This window comes from Chlorocebus sabaeus, chromosome 9, assembly GCF_047675955.1.
Source record: "Chlorocebus sabaeus isolate Y175 chromosome 9, mChlSab1.0.hap1, whole genome shotgun sequence".
Lineage (NCBI taxonomy): Eukaryota > Metazoa > Chordata > Mammalia > Primates > Cercopithecidae > Chlorocebus > Chlorocebus sabaeus.
In genome coordinates this window covers 62481459-62500312 of record NC_132912.1, presented here as the reverse complement: position 1 = coordinate 62500312, position 18854 = coordinate 62481459, and the positions used below count along the sequence as shown (strand labels likewise).

The 18854-nt window shown below is 45.2% G+C and overlaps 2 protein-coding genes across 13 annotated transcripts in view; one reads left to right on the top strand and one right to left on the bottom strand.

Annotated features, from left to right (window-relative positions):
* Positions 1-5328, bottom strand: part of POLR3A (RNA polymerase III subunit A) — a 50470-nt gene extending 45142 nt beyond the window's left edge. Inside the window, exons 1-5 of the mRNA XM_007962847.3 lie at positions 5151-5328; positions 1869-2004; positions 1395-1532; positions 752-923; positions 329-483 (exon numbers count right to left, since the gene is read on the bottom strand). Coding sequence (XP_007961038.1) covers positions 329-483; positions 752-923; positions 1395-1532; positions 1869-2004; positions 5151-5194 — 645 coding nt within the window. The 5' untranslated portion in view covers positions 5195-5328. The remainder of the gene's footprint in view (positions 1-328; positions 484-751; positions 924-1394; positions 1533-1868; positions 2005-5150) is intronic.
* Positions 5329-9828: 4500 nt separating this feature from the next.
* On the top strand, positions 9829-16635 carry RPS24 (ribosomal protein S24). 12 transcript variants are annotated; one of them, XM_007962845.3, is made up of 7 exons: positions 9829-9913; positions 11327-11392; positions 11486-11695; positions 13142-13252; positions 13904-13921; positions 16140-16161; positions 16547-16635. In XM_007962845.3, the coding sequence occupies exons 1-5, from the start codon at positions 9911-9913 to the stop codon at positions 13907-13909; spliced, it is 396 nt and encodes a 131-aa protein (XP_007961036.1). In that variant the 5' UTR covers positions 9829-9910; the 3' UTR covers positions 13910-13921; positions 16140-16161; positions 16547-16635. The 12 variants fall into 12 exon arrangements, with proteins under 12 accessions (XP_007961036.1, XP_007961037.1, XP_007961032.1 ...); XM_073019031.1 differs by lacking the exon at positions 13904-13921 and adding an exon at positions 10666-10762 and having other exon boundaries at positions 9872-9913; XM_007962846.3 differs by lacking the exon at positions 13904-13921.
* The last annotated feature ends 2219 nt before the right edge of the window (positions 16636-18854 follow it).

Here is an 18854-nt window from a genome sequence, read left to right as displayed (position 1 = left end):
AATCCCAGCTACTTGGGAGGCTGAGGCAGGAGAATTGTGGGAGGCTGAGGCAGGAGAATTATTTGAACCTTGGGTGCAGAGGTTGCAGTGAGCCAAGATTTGCACCACTTCACTCCAGCCTGGGTGAAAGAGCGAGACTCCATCTTCGTCTCAAAAAAAAAAAAAAAAAAAAAAAACCATAAACAAAAACAGAAGAATTACTGGAGAGCTGTCAAACCTAACTGGACCTCTCATTTTGGAAGAAAGTGGGTGTCTAGGGGTGGGGTGGAGGTGGGGGAGGGAGTGTGCGTGTGACAGGAGGAAGGCGGGAGCGCATTCTCAGGCTCACCTGTGCCCTTCCCAGCAGAGGCTCCACTTCTTTATTATGTTCAATGGCTGTTTCAAAAGACTGGAGGAAATTTGATACAATGGGATCCACCACTTTTTTGTTGGTCTTGTATTTCTCATGAATTATCTTCAGTAATCCACACTTCTTTACAGTACCTATAAGGATTAATTTATTTACCAAGAAATAAAAAATTAGGTTCTCAGATTGGCCAGAGGTTGTAGTTTGGTTAATGAAAAGTACTGAAACTACTATAGCAGTGAAAGATGAGAGGTCCATTTCCTAATAGGACATCAGTTGTTGGGCTCTTAAGCCTAATTTATAAGGAGAAAAGCTGACTCCAGAACATTATGTAAACCTAATAAACTAAACAGAAGACAGTGAGTGAAAAGGGCTATCGTTTAGCCTTCTGTGCATTCCACTCACCATTAAAAGCGCCACAGTGATGGCAGATGTTTTTCTTTCGGCACTTGTCAGAGATTTTCTTCTTCAGTCCTCGCTTCTGAAGGTAGGTCAGGCCGGGCCTCTTTAGATAGTCCAGAAACTGCTTCTTCTCCTCTTGGGACAACATGATGTGGCAGCAGGTTTTGCAGATCATCTTTTTCAAATTAAGCAAGACAGATAAAAGCATAAGGGAGAATGAAAAATTCTTTTCTTTTAAAAACGCCATCGCCCTGTCTTGTACCCTTAACTGAGTGACCATACACACAGATCTGCAAATGGCTGTATACTATAGATATGCATAGAGAGGAAGCCTGTGTTCACCAGATGAGCAGTACTCATGGCCAGTAGCCAGACTTTGTTAACTTTATTTTTTTCTTTGTGCTATTCTGTATTGTCTGAATTACCACTATTGTTATTTTTTTTAACAATATGTATCTACCATTTCTCAAGACAAATAATAATCCTTGAGTGGCTTAATGTAGTGTGAGATGAAAATATTATGTATTTAGTATAAAAGAGTCCCCTAGATGTATCCCCCACCACTCACAGTTCCTAAATTCATTCTAGTGTCCCTGACCAATCACTCCAGAACTTATGTCTTGGAAATCAGCACCTGTGTGCTTACCTGTAAGATGCCTATGACTGCTCTGAAGTACCCTACATGAAAACACGGCAATTCCAGGTCGATATACCCATAGTGGCCTAGACAGTCAGCCAAGTTTTTCCCACAGGTTTCACATGGACGATCCTTCTCACTTGTACCCTTTGAAAAAAGCACACCCAATGATCAACACAGACTGCTGGACGGGAAAGAGGGCCCAGCCATCATGCCTGGCCAGGTGACACAGAATCACTTCTTTTGCTTTTTAAATTTCCTTTCTGAGATCACTTCCCACTGTTTTTCTTTTTCTTTCTTAATTTTCATGACTCAGAATCAGAATCAGGTTGCTGACTAAAGGCTGGAGTTCTTGACCTAGTCTGATATGTGCAGTGGGAGTTGGGGAGATGGAAGGAAGCCCCTGCTCCTTTCAATCTGATAAGCCACCAGTTTTATCAGCAGGGCAAGACACAGGTACCGGGAGGGGTCAGGAGGCCTTACCATCCTATGGTCGAGCACCCCATATAGCAAGGGGGCATGTTGGTTGTCCTGGCTGTACAGGTTCTTACTCACAACTTGGATGTGTGCCTGCTGACGCATCTCCTCAGGTGACTTCATTCCAAAACAGATGTGGCTTCTGGAATGGGAAGAAAAAGGTGAAAATTATAGCAAAACCTGTGACCAAAAATTTCTATTACATACATAGCCCACCATAACCAACCTATCCTTCCAACTATCTCCACTGGCTTTTCCTACCAGTATTAAATATATTCAACCCTCTCTCACTTTTCCTTCACAAACATCCCTTCATTTTACTGGAATCCAGTTTCTACTCTCACCATCAAAGGAACAGTGCTCACCAAGGCCACATAGACAACCTGCCTGCTGATGAATACAACAAGAACTTCCTCATTTTACTTCTGCAGCACTGGCAGCACCCTGCCCAATCTTGAAGTGCTTTTCTCTGGGCTTTGGTGACACCATATACTCTTTGAGTTTTCTTCTTCCCTTCTCTGGCTGCTCCTTGTACAGTCTCTTTTGAGGTCTTTTCTTTTACTGCTATCCCTTAAATATTGGTGTACTGCACCATCTAGCATTACAAACTTCATCCTCTTATCTTCTTATCCTACAAATTCTCCTGAGTGATCATGCCACTCACATACATGTTGATGCCTATCAAATCTATCTCTGTAGGCCAGCTACTGCTACCCAACTGGATGTCTGTATAGACACCTCCTGCTGGACAGTTCCACCTAGATATCTCACAGGCACTTCAAACCGCACACATTGAAAACAGACCCCAATACTTTTTCTCCCATATCTGTCCCTTCATTCATTTTTCCAACAAATTGGCTATTTCCTATGTGCCAGGCACCATCCTAGAGGCTGTGGATACAGATTAGCTAAGTTAGACAAGGTCCTTGCCAACACAGAGCTCACAGGTCAGGATGGGAAAGACAGACCACAAATAAACAAATATACAAATGTGAACACATGCAGAAGTGATGTAAGCAGTAGAGCCTGAGGAATTACTTTATGTTGCATGGCCAGAAAGCCTTGCTGTAAAACTGACAATCAGAAGGAAGAGCATCTGAAGTGGAGAGAATGACTAGGGCCAGGATCCTGGGACTGACACGTGCTTGGCATTTTCAAGGAACCAAATGAAATCAGTATATACTGGGGCATAGGGAGCTAATGGTACAAGATGAAGTCAGGGAAGCGTACAGGAGCTAAAGCATGAGGGCTTGGGAACTTTGATAGGGAATTTATTTAAATAACGTAAATGCGGCCAGGTGCAGTGGCTCATGCCTGTAATCCCAGCACTTTGGCAGGCTGAGGCGGGTGGATCACAAGGTCAGGAGATCAAGACCATCCTGAGTAACATGGTGAAACCCTGTCTCTACTAAAAATACAAAAAATTTGCTGGGTGCGGTGGTACACACAATGGAAAGTTGCTAGAGGATTTTTTATTTTTTTTTGAGACGGAGTCTTGATCTGTCGCCCAGGCTGGAGTGCAGTGGTATGATCTCAGCTCATTGCAACCTCCACCTTCGGGTTCAAGCGATTCTCCTGCCTCAGCCTCCCAAGTAGCTGTTGTTACAGGCATGCACCACTGCACCCGGCTAATTTTTGTATTTTTAGTAGCGATGAGGTTTTACCATGTTGGCCACTCTGGTCTTGAACTTCTGACTTCATGATCTGCCTGCCATGGCCTCCTAAAGTGCTGGGATTACAGACCTGAGCCACCACTCCCAGCCTCTGCTAGAGGATTTTAAACTAAATTGACAATACCCCTAATTTGCACTTTGACAGAAGCACTTGATCTGTTTTGTGAGAATGTATTACATCTGACTGGGTGCAGGTGTACAGGTGGGTGTGAAGGGCCAGTGTTGATGTGGAGCTACCATACGGGAGGATGCTGCATTCACCTAGGTAAGGCACCTGTTCTAATGAATGGCAACTATCCACACAGCTGCCCAAGCAAGGCATTCTGTATATCCATCTCAAGGTCTCTCGACCTCTAATTCTTTCCACCATGAATCAAGAGATTTTCCAGAAGGAGAACTCTTATCAAGATACTCTCCTGTTGAAAATCCTTCAATGGTTCCTCACTGTCTGCAAGATGCCTTCTTAACATAGCTTCAAGTCTTCTGCTTCCTTCTCATCACCTGTGCTCTCTCCCTCCAGTCTGCTCCTTGAAGAAAAGTTTGGTCTGCTTTATTTTGCCTGGACCCATTATGTGCTCTCAAAACCCCCTGGACCTACCCTTGTCATTGCACTTGTTGTACCCAGTGTTGATTTGTGTACCTTGTCCAACTAGATTAGGCAATAAAAGTTTTATCCAGACCGTATCTTTAACGTCCAACACTGGGAATAATGAGCAGTACCCTCCTCAGTGTCTGCTGTAAGAATGACGAATTCACGTTTTTTTTTTTTTTTTTTTGAGACAGCGTATCACTCTGTCACCCAGGCTGGAGTGCAGGAGGTTGCTCACTGCAACCTCCGCCTCCCAGGCTCAAGTGATTTTCCAGCCTCAGCCTCCCGAGTACCTGGGACCGCAAGCGTGCGCCACCACCCAGGGTAATTTTTGTATTTTTGGTAGAGACGGGGTTTCGCCACGTTGCCCAGGCTAGTCTCGAATTCTTGAGCTCAGGAGATTCACCCGCTTCGGCCTCCCAAAGTGCTGGGATTACAGGAGTAAGCCACCGCGCTCGGCTGGATTCACTTTCTTGCTGACAACTCTTAAGAAGAAGCCACCGCCTAATAACGTGTTTCTGAAGGCAAAAGCCCGGATATAGCAACTTTATTTCTGACACTGCCATTCGTCGGGCTGTGGTACAGCTTTCTAGTGGGTAACCCCATCCTTTTGGTAAACAACTACTGCCTTCGTGTCAGACGCTCTGCGGCTGACAGAATTAGAGACAGTCCCCACCCCAGATTGCTCCCCTCACTGCAACAGGGGATAGGTTCGCTGAAGAACAGGGATCATCGTATGACTTCAGAAGAACGTAAGCTTTGGCCCAGGGTGCACAAATCATTAAGGCTCAGGCCACTCCGATTTCTCCACCCAAGTCCAGGGACCTCTCGAGGTGCTGAAATTCCCTCAGCCTGACCAATGCTCTTTGACCTACGCTGGTACTTCTGGGCGCTGGTCACACCTATGGAGTAGTGGCCTTCCCCTTCCCATTGTACCCCATCTCTGACCCTCCAACACCCCGGACCGCTGACCTCGGACCCCTTGCCCTATTTCTCAGTCCTTTGGCCACTCTTTCACCGTCTTACATTTTCTTGGCCACATCCGTCTCCCGGAACTGCTCCTTCACCATGATGACGGCTGCCGGGATGTCTCCTTGCCACTCGGGAGGCCAGATTAGAAAAACGATGCCCCGCGCACCTCCTGGGGCTGCTTCTGGACTCGCCGCTAACACATCTGCGGTATCCTCTCGGCCACCGTAGAGTGCCCCACGTGTCCACTTCCTCTTCCGCTACTCGCCAGGGCGTCTGTCTGTCAAGAGAGACTTCCGGCACGCCGTTTTTTTTTTTTTTTTTTTCGCCCTTTCCCCGCACCGTCACCTGGTGGCGCTTCCTGGAAACCGCACCGAGGCCTTCGCTGTATTTTAAAAATCCCATTTATGGTCAATTTCTCCAGGTAATCAGACACCTGCAGAGAAGCTGCATATAACTCTTTGCCTCAAGACTTTTAGACAAGCAGAGGGTCAAAACTTGCATAAAATGGAAAATCATCATCATTAACATCAGTACCATCTAAATTAAGAGCTTCTAATTGTTTAAGGGAAGGTGGAGGCTGAAATGAACCGGCCCATCCAACAGAGGGCAGTATCTGGAGGACCAACAAAGGAAAACAGAGCAGAAAATACGGGCGCACATGCGCTTCCAGTTCATGGAGTTATTGGAGGGGGGAGAAGAATTAAACTTATATTCTTGATTACAAAAACAGCTGAAAATCTGTTAGAGCGAAAACAGCCATGGTGATCTACAGAAGAAAAGGGAGAATGGAAAGTAAAGATCATTCATGTCTTGAAATAAATCGTCTATAGTCCGTGACAACCTGTGGGAGGTGATCCTAGTGTGATATATTAGTGCATGAGCCTAGCAAGGAAATCACATCACCACAGGGCTCAGCGCTATACAACCTAGAACTAAGTCCTCATTATTTGTCAGAAACTCAAAACAGAACTGAACAAAAGTGTTTTAACAACTTTCAATTTTAAGAAGGGATGCTATCTCATTTTCAGACGCCATGGCTCCTCACTAACAAAACACAATGTCACAGACAAAAAACAAGGCATATCAGGTTTTCCTAAGTTATTTCAGTACTCCATCACTTAAAAATGGAATAATGTTGACAATTTTTTTTTTGAGATGGAGTCTTGCTCTGTTGCCTAGGCTGGAGTGCAGTGGTGAAATTTCGGCTCACTGCAACCTCCGCCTCCTGGGTTCAAGTGATTCTCCTGGCTCAGCCTCCCAAGTAGCTGGGACTACAGGTGCCTGCCACCATGCCCAGCTAATTTTTGTATTTTTAGTAGAGACAGGGTTTCACTATGTTGGCCAGGCTGGTCTCGAATCCCTGACCTTGTGATCTGCCTGCCTTGGTCTCCCAAAGTGCTAGGATTACAGGTGTGAGCCACCACACCCGGCTCTAATGTTGACAATATTATACCAACAAGGTTTGGATCGCGAGTGACTTTTCTAGAGGTTAAGAGCAAAAGTTATGAAATCACAGTACCATCATGGGAGTCTAGCTTTCACCATTTGAAGTTGTGTAGGCGGCCAGATGCGGTGGCTCACGCCTGTAATCCTAGCACTTTGGGAGGCCGAGGTGGGCGGATCACCTTAGGTCAGGAGTTCAACACCAGCCTGGTCAACATGGTGAAACCCCAACTCTACTAAAAATACAAAAATTAGCTGGGTGTGGTGGTGTGCACCTGTAATCCCAGCTACTCAGGAGGCTGAAGCAGGAGAATTGCTTGAACCTGGGAGGTGGAGGTTGCAGTGAGCCGAGACCACACGATTGCACTGCAGCCTGGGTGACAAGAGTGAAACTCCATCTCAAAAAGAAAAAATAAATAAGATAAAAAATAAAGTTGTGTAGGCCAGGCGCGGTGGCTCATGCCTGTAATTCTGGCACTTTGAGAGGCCGAGGTGGGAGGATCACCAGGTCAGGAATTTGAGACCAGCCTGACCAATATGGTGAAACTCTGTCTCTACTAAAAAATACAAACATTAGCCTGGTGTGGTGGTGCATTCCTGTATATCCCAGCTACTCAGGAGGCTAAGGCAGGAGAATCGCTTAAATCCGGGAGGCGGAGGTTGCAGTGAGTCAAGATTGTGCCACTGTACTCCAGCCTGGGCGACAGAGTAAGACTTTGCCTCAAAGAAACAAACAAACAAACAAAAAAATATATAAAGTGTGAACTTGGGAAAGTTATTTAATAATCTTATTGTGTGTTAGTTTCCCCATTTATAACATGGATGAGTAATATGTATCCTGTTTCTTAGAGTCAGTGGGAAGGTTAAATAGCAAAATGAAGGTAAAAGTAATTAGAATGTAACAGTCACATTACAATCACTCTATAAATATTCTTCTGCCACAGCCTCCCAAGTAGCTGGGACTACAGGTGCGCCCCACCATGCCTGGCTAATTTTTGTATTTTTAGTAGAGACAGGGTTTCACCGTATTGGCCAGGACGGTCTTGAACTCCTGACCTCGTGATCCGCCTGCCTCGGCCTTCCAGAGTGCTGGGATTACAGGCGTGAGCCACCGTGCCAGGCCAGCCAACTATTTTCTTAAGAAAGATAGTTGGTCACCTTGGGAGGCTGAGGCAGAAGAATCGCTTGAACTCGGGAGGCAGATGTTGCAGTGACCTGAGATCCCGCCACTGCACTCCAGCCTGGGTGACAGAGAGAGATGCAGTCTCAAAACAAAACAAAACAAAACAAAACAAAACTAATGAACATAGTCGGCTAGTGACGGTGGCTCACGCCTATAATCCCAGCACTTTGAGAGGCCAAGCCGGGGGCGGATCACTTGCAGTCAGGAGTTTGAGAGCAGCCTGGCCAACATGGTGAAACCCGTCTCTCCTAAAAATACAAAAATTAGCTTGGCGTGGTGGCGCAGGCCTGTAATTTTAGTTACTCCACAGGCTGAGGCAGGAGAATCACTGGAACCCGGGAGGCGGAGGTTGCAGTGAGAGGTGATCAAGCCATTGCACTCCAGCCTGGGTGACAAGAGCAAGACTTGGTCGGGGGGCGGGGGGGAAGAGGAAAGCTGCCCGCAAAGCCTGCACCTTGGACACCTCGTCTGCACCAACATTTGGGAAATTATTCTTCTTGTTTCTCTGGAATATGTATATTTACGTTCTTTACATGTCTGTTTCACGTTAAGGAAAATATTTCTGGAGCAACCAAATTTTTTATTCCTTTTTTGGGGGGGGGGGGAGGGCACGGAGTTTCGCACTTATTGCCCAGGCTGGAGTTCAATGGCGCCATCTCAGCCCACTGCAACCTCCGCCTCCCGGGTTCAAGCGATTCTCCTGCCTCAGCCTCCCCAATAGCTGGGATTAGAGGTATGCACCACCACGCCCAGATAATTTTTTTTTTTTTTGTATTAGAGACGGGGTTTCGCCATTTTGGCCAGGCTGGTATCGAACTTCTGACCTCAGGTGATCTACCTGGTTCAGCCTCCCAAAGTGTTGGGATTACAGGCGTGAGCCACTGCGCCCGGCCTCCAGTTTTTTTTTTTTTTTTTTTTTTTTTTTTTTTTTTTTTTTTTTTTTTTTGAGACGGAGTCTTGCTCTGTAGCCCAGGCTGGAGTGCAGTGGCTGGATCTCAGCTCACTGCAAGCTCCGCCTCCTGGGTTCACGCCATTCTCCGGCCTCAGCCTCCCAAGTAGCTGGGACTACAGGCGCCCGCCACCTCGCCCGGCTAGTTTTATGTATTTCTTAGTAGAGACGGGGTTTCACCGTGTTAGCCAGGATGGTCTCGATCTCCTGACCTCGTGATCCACCCGTCTCGGCCTCCCAAAGTGCTGGGATTACAGGCTTGAGCCACCGCGCCCGGCCTTTTTTTTTTTTTTTTTTTTTTTTTTTTTTTTTTTTTATGAGACGGATTTTCTTCGCTCCTGTTGCCCAGGCTGGATTGCAATGGCGTGATCTTGGCTCACTGCAACCTCCACTTCCCGGGTTCTAGCGATTCTCCTGCCTCAGCCTCTCGAGTAGCTGGGATTACAGACATTAGCCACCACGCCCGGCTAATTTTGTATTTTGTATTTTTTGTTTGTTTGTTTGTTTATTTATTTTTTTTTAGTAGAGACGGGGTTTCGCCGTGTTGGCCAGGCTGGTATGGAACTCCTGATCTCAGGTGATTCGCCCGCCTCGCCCTCCCAAAGTGCTGGGATTACAGGCGTGGCCATCGCGCCCAGCCAAATATTTTTCAAACACTAATTTTGCATAAGGATCAAGATTTGCAGAAAAATACAAATTAAAGAGATCTTTTAAATGAAAAACTCATCATAAAAGTCTCAAAAAATAATACTTACGAACAATAAATTAGAATGGGCAATGTTAAGTACTTGAAATAACAAAGGTTTTAGAGTCAGGGTTTCTGCAGCTTCCCTAGCTGTATAAAGAGACTGTTAGAGAGGATATCCTAAGATGCCTTCCAAGTTTACCCACCTCTAACTCGGAACAAGGCAATGTAAACTAATTTGGTTTACCGGAATTCAAATACGTACAATTCAACATAATAAATTGAACCGAAATTGAACACCTGCTTGCGTAAACCTAGTCGGCTCCAGTTGTTCTGCCTGCGGATTGGCCAGTCTAGAGTTCCAGGGGTGTGGCCAAAGGTCTGTGAGGCGGGGCCGTAGGCTGCTTCAATCAGGCATCGCCGCGGTCAGCCTCGCGGCGCGGCCACGCCCCCACGCCGGCCCTTCCCGGGGTCCTTCCGTGCGCGTTGATATGATTGGCCGGCGAATAGTGGCTCTCTTTTCCTCCCTGACTGTCCGAAGATAGGCAGCCATCATGGTGAGTCTCCCCGGGTCGGTGCAGTCATCTGCCGCGTATCCGAGCCATCCTTCGTCCCCGGGTCCCAGTATCTGAGCTATAGGCGCGCGAAGGCCAGTTGCTCTTCTCTGGCCGTTTCTGTCGGAGGATGGTTGTCGAGAGGCTCGGGGCTGTTGGCAGCGAATCCGGGCTGGCAGGCTGCGTTGCAGACCCGGACACGCTGGGCTTCGGGCTACAGCGCCTGGGCAGTGCAGGAACTGTTGGCGGTTGTTGACTTCGTGGAGCACAGTGGATGGGGGTGCGGGGCGGGATAGATGGACACTGGCAGGCACATCTCGTCTGCAGTTCCAAATTGGGCTAGGTAGGCGGCTTGCAGGTGATGGTAGCCCAAGAGGTGAAGAAGGTGCCGGCAGCGCCTGGGCGAGTTGCGGCAAGTGAAACCATTCCCATGTGTAAGCTAGAAAACTTGTCAGCTGAGTGGATCTTCATGTTTCATACTGGGGAAACAGGCCCTGGAAAGGGATGTTATAAAAAGGTAGTCCTGCCCTCAGTCATGCGTTATTAGCTTCTCCAGCATCCGTTTTTAACCTTATCTGCAATCTTTTTTTTTCCACCAAGAATTGAGTACCACTGATGTGAATTTAATTTGATGTGGTTTCTCAAAGTGAAATGGATAAACTCTAGCAAGTCATTTGCTGCTATGAAAGTCTCTTGCGCCTCCTTTTTGGTAAAATTATTAGTGCAAATTGCTTAATGCCTACATTCTTTATTAGGTATTAAGTAAAGGTGCAGTTCAGTCCTTCAGAAGGGAATACCGTTTTCTCTGATCTGTGCTGTGGCCATTCTAGAAGGATAGACGACATGCACGTAGTGAGTACAAGGTTTGGGTCACGTTTGTGCAAGACATAATAAACACAGTTCATTGAGTGTGACCTTCATATGAGCCACAGCAGTTTTTACCCCAGAGAAGTGGTTCTCCACTCGGAGTGATTTTTCCCCTAAGGGAACAGTTGGCTAAGTCTGGAGACATTTTTGATTGTCACAACTGGGAAAGGTGGGAAGTCCTTCTGGCGTCTAGTGGTTAGAGGGCTGGGATTTTTATAGTTATTCTAAAACACACAGTCCCCACAACAGGAATTATCCATATGGAAATATCAGTAGTGCTGAGGTTGAGAAACCCTGCCCTAGAGATACATATAACCTAGTGAAGTAAGTTGTACAGATTCATGTAAAACCGTTATCTTTTCTTGGTATTTTATGTATTTGTTAGGTGTATCCTGTGAATTTGGCCCTGCCGAGGGGGTTTTATTTACTTTAATTTGCTACATGACTAATGGCTACAAATTGGACTGCAGCATTCTAGGTCTTGAAAAATCACAGCAAGGCCAAGAAAAGTTTGAGTAGTTTTACTAACCAGAGTGTTTATGTTTTCAGAACGACACCGTAACTATCCGCACTAGAAAGTTCATGACCAACCGACTACTTCAGAGGAAACAAATGGTAAGGAAGGGCATGTCAATCTTTGCTTAATTGTCCTTTACTCTGAAGGTGTATTTTATCATAGTGAACACTAAACTTGATATCTCCTTTTAGGTCATTGACGTACTTCACCCTGGGAAGGCAACAGTGCCTAAGACAGAAATTCGGGAAAAACTAGCCAAAATGTACAAGACCACACCGGATGTCATCTTTGTATTTGGATTCAGAACTCATTTTGGTGGTGGCAAGACAACTGGCTTTGGCATGATTTATGACTCCCTGGATTATGCGAAGAAAAATGAACCCAAACATAGACTTGCAAGAGTAGGTGTCTCTTCATTTGTTCATCAGCTACTGAAGACCTATTTTTTTCAATGGCGTTGTGTTGTGAGTGTGGTAAAATGGGCAAGACCAAGCAATCTGGGAGACAACTCTGAAGGGATTAAGAAAAAGTTATTTGATAAAATGCACAGGTGGAGTACGGAGGTTCAAAATTGAAGTCTGGCATTTGAGCTGAGTTCAGAAGGGCAGCTGAAGTAGTGTTCTTGGAGTTGGACTGGAGTAAGGGTTGTTTTCCAGAGGGGAAGTAAGGGAATGTGTTTGGAAAGGTAGCCTGGCACCATATTCGTTTAGTTTGGATTAAGTCTGAGTCTGGGCTTAAACCCGTAGGTAGCCAGGAACCAGGAAAGGTTTTTGATTGTATACTGAGTGTCAAACACTGCAGAGTGAACTATAGCAGTGATCTGGGCTAGCTCCCCAGTTTACATTCTAGTAAGAAGCATTACCTTGAAGTGCTTCTTTTGTTTGTTCCTTTAACTCACTTTACCCCATGCTGTTAGATGAACCTTCCCATAGGATAGCTGTGAGGGAACATTCTGGTGATGTCGTAGATAGAGGCTGCACTTTTTTTTTCTGAGACAGTCTAGCTCCCAGGCTGGAGTGCAGTGGCGCAATCTCGGCTCACTGCAACCTCTGCCTCCCAGGTTGACTCTTCTGCCTCAGCCTCCTGAGTAGCTGGGATTATAGGCATGTGCCACCACACCTCGGTAATTTTTGTATTTTTAGTAGAGACAGGGTTTCACCATGTTGGTCAGGCTGGTCTCAAACTCCTGACCTCGTGATCCGCCCGCCTCGGCCTTCCAGTGTTGGGATTATAGGCGTGAGCCACCACGTCCAGCTGAGGCTGCACTATTTTTAACTGATTTTGCATTCATGTTCTCAGAAGGCCTTGCTGAGCTGGTGACATTGAAGCTGAGATCCTTGTAAAGATTTGAAAGTAGTCTTTGTAAAGATACAGAAACAGTCTTGTAGGCCCCAGGAACAGCAAGTGCAAAGGTGGGCAGAGTGGCGATGAGTAGTAGATCAGAATCTCCATGGTGTGGGGGTTGTAAAGGCTTCTCTGTCAGCAGGGAGTAATGGGGAGTTGCAATGGGAAGAGATCCCTCAGCCACTTTGGAGGTGCCTTGTTTTGGTAGTGCAAAAGAAGAAAAAAATAGTGATCTGTGAGCTCAAGTCTGGACAAGAACAGCCAGTCTCCCAAACTTCCTGTTCAGAGAGTATTGAGTGGACCATTTGTTTTCCTTTGAGGCTATTCTATCCTTAAAATCCCTTGATGCTCTCTGTTCTAGCAAAAACATGTATTGAATATACTTGTAAAGTTTTGGTTTAGAAAGCTGTGTTAAGCGCAGACTGGGTCAGTTTCCCTACCAGAGTGGTGGGTAATGATTTTAATGTTTGCAAGTCACCTAGATGTACTGTTTTCTCATTCAGCATGGCCTGTATGAGAAGAAAAAGACCTCAAGAAAGCAACGAAAGGAACGCAAGAACAGAATGAAGAAAGTCAGGGGGACTGCAAAGGCCAATGTTGGTGCTGGCAAAAAGGTATAGTTCATCAAGGAAAATACAGAAACATCATTAATTGTAGGTCTTTAGTTTCTAGGAAAGAAGGAATTTTATTTATTTTTTAAATAACGTTTCTTAATGTTTCTTCTTTTCCCTCTTCTTCTGGATTACAGAAGGTAACATGTTTTAAGAAATTATGTAGCATAGTGTCTTAACACCTCAGTAGAGTAGCTTGGCCCACCCCTTGTCACCTCACAGCACAATCTGGGGGCCACATTGGTTCATTGATCCTGGTGGGCACCTTTCAAGCCTATCACAAGAAGTTTTAGTTTTACTAATTGGCTTAGAACCTTCAATGCAGAGCGAATCTCATTCCTTGTGATTTTACTTGTTAGTATGGACACTGGTTTAAGAAGCAGTTGGATCAATGTGGCCCGTGTTTTCCTGGCACACTGGAGAGGCAACTGAGATCTCAGGATTGCTTTCCTCTCCAGTTGGCCAAGACAAGTGATTTTAGCGTTAAGCAGCTTTTTACCAGCTTTGCTAGCTGTAAATAGTTGGACATTGTAAATCATTGAATAGAATTAAGGTGTTGGGTTGTTAAATTAACAAATAATCAAGTGTTCTGTGAACTTTTTTTTTGTTTTTTTTGCTTTTCCTCTCTACTTTCTTGGATTTCTTGTTCATCAGAAATGAAGTGTCTGGCAGGTACTGAGATTGTAAGCACGGTGTGGGGATGCATCACCTTCACTGAGTTTGCTTTGATGATGCTTTGCATGTTGGCCTTTGGATGACAGTTTTATAGTATGGTCGATTATAATGCCAGTGCCATTTAGGCTGGTACAAGAGTAATTGCGGTGGCAAAAACCGCAATTACTTTTGCACCAACCTAATATGTTTTAAGATAGTATATTATGAGCAAAGGAGAAAACTTTTAAAATCATGTTTATTTTGGAAACTCCAAAATGCATGTTACATGTGAAGTAACTCACTGGAGGAAGGTGAGTGCTTTACTACTTCCAAGTTAAAAAGTAGGCACCGTTTAACTTGCACTTGGGGAATGCTGTATCCACATACTTAGGAAATGGCTTCAGTTAACACTGGGCTTGGGAAGGGCTGTCTTATCCGAGGAGCAGTCCTCTCTGGAGCCATGAAACCAGCCTGGCAGCTCGGGTAATAAACTAGTCTGAAATCCGGCAAAGCCTCTGTCCTGTTTGGATACATGGAAAGCTGCCTTTTACCATTTCCATTGCTTTTTATTACTTAATCTCCAACTTTCGGCCTGGTGTCTTTTTTTTTTTTTTAAATAGAAAATTTTTGAGGTAATTATTCATATCAAAGTCTTTGGTGGTTACGCTTTTTCCCACAAGCACTTGGTTAAAATGGCCCATTACTTCATTTATTTATTTTTTGAGACAGGGTCTCTCATCACCCAGACTGGAGTACAGTGGCATGATCATGGTTTACTGTACCTCCCGGGCTTGGGTGATTCTCCCACCTCAGCCTTGTAGCTGGGACCACAGGCATGTGCCACCATGCCCTGCCAGTTTTTTGTAGAGACAGGATTTAGCCGTGTTGCTCAGGCTGCTGTTGAACTCCCAGACTTGAGCGATCCTCTTGTTTAAGCCTTTCAAAAGTGCTGGGATTACAGGTGTGAGCCACTGCGCCCAGCCTGTTACCTCATTTAAAACAAATTTTGTACATCTGAACAGTCTAAAATTGTAATGTGTAAAGTGGGGTAGGAGTGGGGTGGGCATAGTGGGATTTTGAGTCAATGAAGGCCCTTGTTCTTGTGGCATCCTTTTGCAGTGATTCCCTGCCAGGCAAGGCAGTAAACCTGGGATTGCCTGCCCAGGACTGTAATCACATTGACGTCCCAGCGCCATGGAGTATGTAATGAATGAACTGCCAGCAGAACTACTCACTAACCGCTCCCTGTTTGTGAGGATTGTACCTGTTGAGAGAAGTTGCAAAAGAATTAGTCAAAATTTGTCCTCTGACCTAGGTCTGAAGGACATTTAACACATTGATTCTTCTCTTCATCCAGCCTTTGAGTCCTACGAGTTAGTGCGCTTAGCCTTTGAGTCCCACATGTACGGAGGAGCTACCTGTGGAGACCTGAGCCATCACTATTCCTGCTTCGTTACACTGGTGCCTCTCACCAGCACTGCTCTGAAAAGCCAGCTAGAAAAATCAGTGCTTTTGAGTACATAAATTCTTTGGCTCCAAAGAAATGCCATAGCAATAGTGCTTTTAATTCAGTTTTGTTCAGATGTTAGAACTGGTATTTGTTGTTGCCTTTTGGTTGCAGTGGAGTTATATACTAAGTTACTTATACTAAGGCATTAGTAGTCTCATATCTGAAGAGCAATTGTATTTTTAGTTCAGCTAAATTGATGCCTCTCTTTAAAGACTAACTTGTACTACTTTTGTGGCTGTGAATGGTATCTTTTATTGAACTGAGGCAGCTTTTAAAAGACTTGACTGATGATTTAGAGCACTCCCATTGAGGTTAAATTAGACTTGAATCTGTAATGATTCTCATATCTGTTCCTGATGTGTGTCCAGCACAGTGTTGCTGGGCAGAGCAGAGGGGCAGAGGCTCAGGTATGTACTTCATTGACCAGTGGGCAAGGCCATCCTGGGTACCACATTGGCTTAATGATCTCTTCATTGTGAAGTTGGGCCACCTTGTTTGCATAAGAACTACAGTAATCAGGCAGCGTATTGTCAGAATTGGGAGGAATAAAATCAGTGAGTCTCTAAGGAGTGCTCTGTATACAATTGCAAAGAACAAAATGGTCAATTTTAAGGTACCTGATTGCATGCACTTAAATGCAGATTATTTTTGAGTTTGAAAAGGGACTATTAATGAAATCTTTCTTTTCCCTCCTTTCTCTTTTTGCCTTCCCCACCACTGATTTAGTGAGCTGGAGATTGGATCACAGGTATAATTCAAGCTTTTCATGTAGTCATGTAGATCACTAGACTCCTTGGTGTACTGATGTAGCAGTTTAAAAGCAGATCATGTGTAGTACATTTAGAAGTAGATCTACAAATATTCTGAAGAGTTGTAACCTTTTAAAATATAGTGACATGGTTTTGTTTTTAAGATTTAGCAATATTTAGCCCATTATTTTTGTTTTATTTCTAACTTGAATGTTTGTAAGTTTTATTTTTTGATGCTTACATTGTGTTAATATAACATCAAAATAACTTGATATTCTAGGTTACTAATAATTGTGGTGCATGAATGTTACTACTTTTGGAATTTAAGACTTTAAAGAATTTTAAAGGCAGTTGCTGACTAAACTTCTTTCTCTTGATTCACAGCCGAAAGAGTAAAGGTGCTGCAGTAAAGGCTACCTGTGTCCATTTTGGATTTTTCACAAGCAGATTAATAAACTAAAAACTTTCATGTGTCTGGTTGTTTGAAATGTATTTGCGGTTTATTGGGACTGCCAGGAGGTTAGTCTGCTGATTTAAGTTGCTGCCCAAGTTCACATGCTCCATGAAGCATTCAGTGAAAACTTAATGTCATGGGGTGGTGTTTGTTTGCTGATTGGTTTATAGCTTAGGTGGGTTTATTGGGAGTCAAACTTGTAAATGCTGTGTAAGAACCATGGCCGCTCTGGATGCGGTGTAGTGGCTCACAGTAATCAACACTTTGGGAGGCTTGCATGGGGTGATTACGCTTAAACCCAGGAACTCGAGGCTACAGTGAGATGTTTTGTTTTTTTCCCCCCCAGACACGGTCTAGTTTTGTTACCTAGGCTGGTCTTGATTGAACTCATGGACTGAAGCCATCCTCCCACCTTGGCCACCCAAAGTGCTGTACTTTGGCCACATAAAGTGCTGGCATGAGCCACCACGTCCGGCTAAGAGTGTCTTTAAAAAGTAGCATGTCTAGATAAACTGGAGAAATCTCAGGAAGCAGTAGAGAACTGAGACTTGGTTGGGCATGAAGGGGACCCAGGAGAAGCAATACCATGAAGGCAGAAGGGTTGAGGTTGCAGGAAGGAAGGGTGGTGGAATGTTGAGGAGAAAAGATGGTGAGAGCCCCTGCGTGGAGCACCTACCGACGAGGGCAGGGCTGTGAAGAGTTAAGTCATGGGGCTGGGCCTGCTGGCCAGGGAGTGATTGGAGTTCTGTTTTTGTATCTACAGAGGCTGTGTACTTTGGTTTGTAGGGCCTCTGGCCCTGTGGGTTCTCTTGCTAAGGAATCTGCTACTCCTTTGCTAGAACCAGGAAATAGCTTGCTAGTGTGGAAGAATGGGGTCTTTGATGTGATTGGCATTTTTTGATGAACAGTGCATAGAGGCTGAAGGTAATGCTAGGGGCAGCAAAGGTTGGGGTTCGAGATGCAGTTTCCTGTGACTGAGCTGGAGTGTGGAAGCAGAGAAGGCACCCTGTGAGCAACTTGCGGAGGCAAGGTGGTGAGGATCCTGACAGTGCTGCAGGGACAGGATGGGACATGGAGCTGGGGTTGATTGCTAAGTTAAGCAGGGAGAGTGGAAGGAAGTAATTGAGTGAGTGAGAACTGAAAGGTAGGAAATAGTTTCTGATGTGAAGAAAAAGGGTATAGCTGCAGAGAGCCTGAATGATTGAAGGTTGGCATCAAAGTCACAAAGTGGGGAGGCTTTTCTGTTGGACTGTGCTCAGGGCAGAAGTTGTAGTCTTTCAGCCAGTAGCCTTGGGAAGGGAGGTGGGATGAAACTCAGGCTCGGCCATGTTTTTCCAGAGGATCCACTTGGGTTGGGATATTAAAGAAAATGTGGCAGTCTTGCTGTGAGACTTGTTAGGCATAACATTTGGAAACTTGGCAAATTACACATAAAGGTGTGGATTTCCTACCTCTTGAAATATCAGAAGCAGCAATAGTAGCCCACCTTCCTGTGTGATGACAATTGGCAGGGCTCCAGGCTGGCTGTGTCTCTTGGCACAGGTATTTTCCAGTCTCCACAGCCTTTGCGCCTACAGCCAGCTAACACCCTCCTCTACCTGCCCTCTGGTCTTCTGTCCCTGCTGCCTGCTTCTCTTCCATCTAGTCCGTCCGAGGGTTTTTTTTGGGGAAGTCACCTGATACCTTGTTTTTGTTAATTTGCATTTAAATTGTGCTCCCAAGGGTATCTGCTAACTGCCCTGACTCACAAGGCTCTTTTGAGGCTGAGGATGTAACAACTGTGAAAACAGTTCGGAAACTAGTGCTAAGCAATTGTGTGTCAGGAAGCACGGACTTGGGGGAACTCAAATTGTGGACAGATTCAGCACATTGTAGGCCCTCACAGTAACCAGGCTACCCTGTGCTGTCAGCAGGCTTTGGAAGAGCCTCCATAAAATGCAAACTTGACTAAGCTGAATCAATATTGAGGGAGCACATCCTTCCACTTGGCACTGATGGGAAGCTGTGGCTTAAATGAGAGTAGGGATCTTTGAAGAGTGATGAGAAAAGTAGAGGTGGTTCTGGGAGAGTACCTGCAGTGAATATTTGGGGTGCTGCTTTTTTAGCCTTTCCTAGCACCACACCCATGAGTTCTATTTGTAGCTGGATGTGCCTATGTAATCAGGCAGCTTTCAACTCTGCACTTTTCCTTTCTTCCCTGGCAAGTTGCTTATTTTAGGCTGCCCTTAAAGACAGCAT